The sequence below is a fragment of the Coregonus lavaretus genome (genome assembly GCF_964263955.1).
Source record: "Coregonus lavaretus genome assembly, chromosome: 3".
In the NCBI taxonomy this organism is placed as follows: domain Eukaryota; kingdom Metazoa; phylum Chordata; class Actinopteri; order Salmoniformes; family Salmonidae; genus Coregonus; species Coregonus lavaretus.
Genome location: NC_139990.1, coordinates 61,163,709 through 61,169,591, shown reverse-complemented (window position 1 = coordinate 61,169,591; position 5,883 = coordinate 61,163,709). Strand labels below are relative to the sequence as shown.

General features: G+C 43.0%; 1 protein-coding gene across 1 annotated transcript in view; it reads left to right on the top strand.

The window, feature by feature from the left end:
* Positions 1–318: 318 nt before the first annotated feature.
* Positions 319–5,883, top strand: part of LOC311126511 (immunoglobulin superfamily DCC subclass member 3-like) — a gene marked incomplete at both ends in the record, with an annotated part of 20,833 nt that continues 15,268 nt past the window's right edge. Inside the window, one exon of the mRNA XM_084158529.1 lies at positions 319–370. Within this exon, the coding sequence (XP_084014655.1) occupies positions 319–370 (52 nt within the window). The remainder of the gene's footprint in view (positions 371–5,883) is intronic.

The following is a 5,883-nucleotide window of genomic DNA, read 5'->3' as shown; positions in this document are numbered from 1 at the left end:
CGCTGGCCAGTTCTATTGTAGTATCAGTGTCCATTCATTGACCGGGATGTCAGCGGGGACAACAATACCTTACGCATAACTAATAGCCCCTGAACCCCCCGAGAGCCCTTATACAATAGCAAACAGGACATTCTCAAAGCAGCCTTGAATGCGTCCAGAAGCCAGCCGTTCGCTGGACAGTGGGATTGAAACTGCGGAAATGTTTTTTTGAGATTTTGTTGGATTTTTGTTATATATAACATTTTAATGAGTATAGCTCGCTATTAAAGCGTTGCTATAATAGTTAGACCTCAAACTAAAAGGGATTTATACTAAACCATGAACCAGACGAGGATTTTTCAGCTTTTTCTATTGGTGGTCATATCTTCAGGTAATGCTTTTCATATTTATGCAGCTGAATGTTCGAGCTTTGAACGGGTGATGATAGTAAACGTCAAGTGAATATCCTACATGCGTAACGCACGGAATGCCTTGCTACTTGCATGTGACTTTGAAATAAATTTAGCATGCAGCCTCAGTATCCACAGTATTTGAGGTGAACGTGAAGCCATGCGTCTTTAGTGTGCACCTGCCTCTCTAGCCTATTGCAGTGCGTAAAAGCAATTTTTCCTTCCTGTCCACTCCGTGTCGTCTGTATCTGTCTTCCATAAAGTCATTGGTGTCGATAAGGGGACGTGTAGTTTGCAGCCTCTGGGATACCATGGGTGTAATTAGAGAAATCAATTGGGGCTATTAAGTCGTGCGTAAAGATGAATGGCCACGTTGGAACCGTTAGGATATTTACAACTGTGTCTTTGGAGGGAGGCTTTTGATCTTCAAGGTACATGTCTATAGTGTTACTTTCACATTATGTGTGGAAAGCAGAATGGAGAGCCTTAAAAAAATAGAAAACATTTTTGTTATTGATTCGGGTAAGGTGAAATACAAGAGCAATAGAGACCTTTTTTTTAAAACGTTTTTCATTCCAATACTTTTCATTAATTGTGTGTTATCAGCATGAAAGTTTACATCTGTTTGATCACAGATTTCAACGGTGTGCTACCATGATGCAGCATTCAGCCGATGCATCAAGAGACTAGCCTATTCGCTCTCCTTTTACGCAGAAGTTTACTTCTCTGTAAGGCAATTTGGGGACAGGACAGGCTTCATGTTATTGACTTTTGTCAGCTCCCACATTATTTTCTCTGATACACCACTTAAGATCAATTAATGGCAATGGCTATCCATGAAACAAATTTAACATAATAATCGCAATGATAATCCAATACAACCTTTCAATACTAACCTTGAACATGTTAGTAAATTTGACTCATCCCCTGAACCCGACTACTGTCTCTTGTGCATTTATTCCTTAGCAGGTATTGGCTGTTCAAGTCTCCATCTGATTCAAAACACTGCATCATCTTTTAACCAAGATGTGCAGTTTGCAACTGTTTTCATAAGATCCACATTTACACTTCTCATAAAAAAAGTGTTAAACTCAGGCAAAGAACATATCTGGAAATCCAATAACTGTAGGGTAGGAAATGTTGATGTTTTGGCTACATCTTGTGTATTGAAATCTCATCAGGGATATTTGGTCAGATCAGACTAATCTACCCTTCATGGTCATGGTCAGACACAGGGCAGCCAGTTGGACTGAACCTTGGGGTCAAACAATGATTGATCTCCTCACACCCTCATTTACATAAAGCAGACATACCCTCTCTGTCTGTCCCTCCCCCCACACCTCATTGAGGGGTGTGGTGGTGTGTGTGTGTGGGGGGGGGATTGGGTGTTCAGTAATCACCCTGCAGCTGCCTTATTAGACATCCCCTAAAACCTATGCACGCACACACACACACACACACAAACACTCTCCCCAAGCCTGCACAGACAGTGTTCTCCTAATCTCAACCAGACACCCCTCTGACTGGGGGTGTTAATCCCAAAGATCTACAATGAGGTGGAATCAGGGCCAAGGCACTACCCTGCCATGAGGCCCGAAAGCTTGGCCCTAGTTCCTTCAGACTTATTTGCTCTCTGTGCCATAGCCTCATAGCCTTCCCTGGTGGCCTCCCCACTTCTTCACCTCTTATGTGGCTGGGGTTCATATATAACAAATAAGACTGAAGTTGGCTCATAGAAACAGTGCTGCTGGCAGTTATTGCTGTGTGTATGAGGGATAAGAAAGTTCCCCACAGTTTAAGAAATGAGTTAATTACATGCATAGACCAAATAAAAAATGTAGGTATTCAATAGCCCTTTTTGACAGCAGTTATGAATGACATCTAGTTTGCAGGTTGTACGTTTCAAGATGCATTACATTTTATGGAACTTTTAGCAAGACCTAAAAAAATGTGATGCAATATTGCAGAGCAATATTGCCAGCAATGGTTGCCGCAACTTTTTCCATTGCAAATGTGAATCGTTTTATTATCTGGGGAAAATTAATCGGCAGGGCCACCTAGTCAATAAGATTGATATTCCCTAAAAAAATCATGGGCTTGGTGAAAGAACAATTTACACCACGAATCTCATGCATTGGGAGCAAAATTCTCCCAATGCCCTTTGAGGTGGGATGAACAGAAATTGAAAATATCATTGTGTTCATTATACAATGAAACCTCTTATAAGAGCAAGAGAAAGACAGACTGAGGTTTATTGACCTCAAGAAAGAAAGTTATCAAGAAAGCCTGAAAAGTGAATTCTGAGGACAGTATTGGAAAAACATGTCCATCTCTATCTACCAGTTTAATTGAAACAATACCGATGCCCCTTTTACTGAATAGTAATATGGAACAACCTTTGTTCTGGCATTGTTTTCAATTCAAGATAAACTAGACTTCATGTTCTTAAAAGTGAAATCCATTCGGTCAGATGCTGGTGGTCAGTGAGACCTGATGTTGACTTCTTGACAGAAGCCACTTTCACAAGTAGCAATACAAGATGACATAGACAATTTCTGTGCAACAATGTCAATACATTTTGGTCATCCCAATTTGGGTTGCGATTGCTTTGACAAAATGCGCTCCACTGCATCTCTCTTACATGTTTCTGAGGAACTCAGGCCGAGGCAAAGGGAAAGCGAAGTTGGTTAATTTTGGATCTGTCTTATTTTGATTGTGCTGTTTTTACATGGCCACAGAGTGCTGAACAAAGGATAGGCCGAACCCCCTTATAGCAAACTGGGTGTGAGAAAAATTTAGGAAAGTGAGTTTCGCTTTAATACAGATTCTGTTAAAAATAAATGGAAAATATGCTTGGAGCATATTCTAAGTAGTTGGAACAAGTGTTAAAATACTGATGAATTAATCATCTCATTGTGTTGTCATTAGAATGTATTGTCATTAACTAGGCTATTAAGGGTTGTAGAATGATGAATAAAAGACAAGTTAAATATGTTATCTCAAAATGTTGCATAATAGATGCTTGGTCTGTTGCCAACATTGCCCACATTCCTACAATGCCACCCCTTGTAATTATTGGTCATTAAAACCCCCCTACCCTTGCTGAACACACCCATGGGTGTGTAAGGAAGTGCTTGTTGGCGGAAGTGAATGGAAAAAGGGTCTCATGTTCACACACACACTAATGCCAAATTGGCTGGCAATTAATGAAGAAGTGGGTGTTTAAACAATAGAAGAGGAGCTATGCTGGGAGCAGATCCGTTGGTGCAACATCACCAGCCATAAAAAAAGAAAAGAGCGTGCCACGCAGCTAGTCAAGGGGGGCTGGGAGAGGGGTAGAGAGGGGAGTTTAACTCCTATTAGTGGGACAATAGGCCCAGCCCTGCGACGTCAGTCCCCAAATCCACACAGCCCCCTGCCCCACCCCCAGCACCCCCAATCCTCAATTCCAGCTGGGCCCAGGTATCAGTCCCCAACACTTATACAGGCCTATCTACCCCCTCCAATTTATCCATTATGCCTGCCTGCCTGCATGGGCCTAATTCAGTAGACATCATCTGTGCCTATCCCTCTGCTATGATGAAGAGTGAAGGAGGCTAGTGAAGGAAAAGGTGAAAGGAGAAAGCTGCTGGCCATAGCAGTATCCACTGGTAATAAGACATGTTTCAGCCTATACCAGAGGGTCTGCCTGTGGTACAACTTGAGCTGATAATACAACTAAGCCTTTAGAATTATATCAAGCTCATTATAGCATGGTCATTGATCTCATCCATTTCACCTAATGGAGCTTATCAACACTGTAAAACTGTGAGAAAGCGCTGTGAATCCAGTAAAGCGCACATTTTCACTATGGTGTCCGTCTATTTCCAAAGTTGGCCTCTCCCCTTCATGCATGGATTCCCAGGGTTAGGGAGAGGGGATAGTATAGGATGAGTCAATTAAGGATTCTGCGACACACTTGCAACTGGGCTTGACTCACTGGCAAACATACAAACCCACACAGGGATAAATATAGAGAGGACGCAACCAATGAAGGGATTTACTTGTGTTTGCCTTCTCTGCCTCAACCCTGAACCCCCTTTTCATCGTCCTGGGGGGCTTAGCCACCTTCGCGCCACAGTCACAATGGAAACTGTGAAGTTCACTGCCAAGTCTGAGGCGACAATAAACAATGAAGGGACTGGGGTAGGGGGGTGCTTTGGTGACCGAATGCAAGCTGTCCTCCACCCGGCCCCCTCAGTCCCCTCACCCAACTCTCTCATGACCTTTTAGGGGCTGGGGTCACAGTCTGGGGCTGAGGGTGGAGATTTGGGATTTTGGGGGGTGGAGTATGAGGGAAAGCTAGGGTTCTGGATAGCCCCCCTTCTGCTTATTATAAGCACCCAGATGGGTGGCGAATTTATCCCTAAACTTAACACTTAATCACACTCCGGGGCACAGGGGTGAATGCAGGGCTGCAGTGGTAAAGATGGGCTTTGCATTCTGACTGTGTGGAATACAGCTGGGAACTTATAAGGCACAGCTGAGATTGGCTGCTTTTATATGACATACATAGATGATAAATAATATAATAATTTGCTTTATGCCTCTGATTTCAAGGTCAAAAGCAAAAAAACTACTACTAAAAACAAATGATTAAGGTTTCCTTCTTGAGCAACCCAAAAATCATGTGCTGATTCCAGCGCTCTCACCCCTCAAAGCCTCAATCAACACAATTTGACATCAGTCTTAACTGTGCACTTAACTGCTTCCCTCATAGTCCCTTCTTCTTACATTACACACTCTCACTATCCCCAGCATGGAAGTCCCCAGGTATCGCTAATCCAATATGTCCCCACAGAAGATCTGACATGCAGCTAATCCTTAGTTACCGTGACCGACATCTCACTCTCTTTACATCCCCAGCATAGCCATCCCCAGGTATTCCATTATCCGCTGCTTCCCCTTACATCAGATGTTAAGCTTGAATGAGTGTCTCTGGGTAGTGCAAGCAGTCGTTCTGAACTACAAAGACCTGGGGCCCAAAGTTCCCAGCTGTGTCAGGCAGTGTGACTTGGAGCCTGTTCTAAGACTCCAGGCCAGAGTGGTTTAAGCTTGGACCTGGGCTTGGGTTGCTGTGATCTGCCCCAGAGGAGGCTGTGGTCCTGGGTCATGGTATTGAAATCCAGAATGTATATATATTGCAGAGCAAATATGGAGGAGATTGTAAAATAAGTTATGTTTCGAAGGGTTTGAGATTCCTTGTACTGCGGCTGCTTGTTTGGCATGCATCCATGTGTGCATTTATTGTGTAAGTGATGGAGTTTTACCTAGAATGGCCCATGCACTCATATAATATATAGTTGTTGGAAGTGCAGGTGATTGAGAATAATTGTATGTCAGTGATTATAAGGTGTCTAACGACAATCTAAATGTAATGATCAGGTATCTACTGGAGCGAGAAGATATCTTCATTTAGATTAAGATGCTTTAAGGATCTGTCCCGCGTGGATGC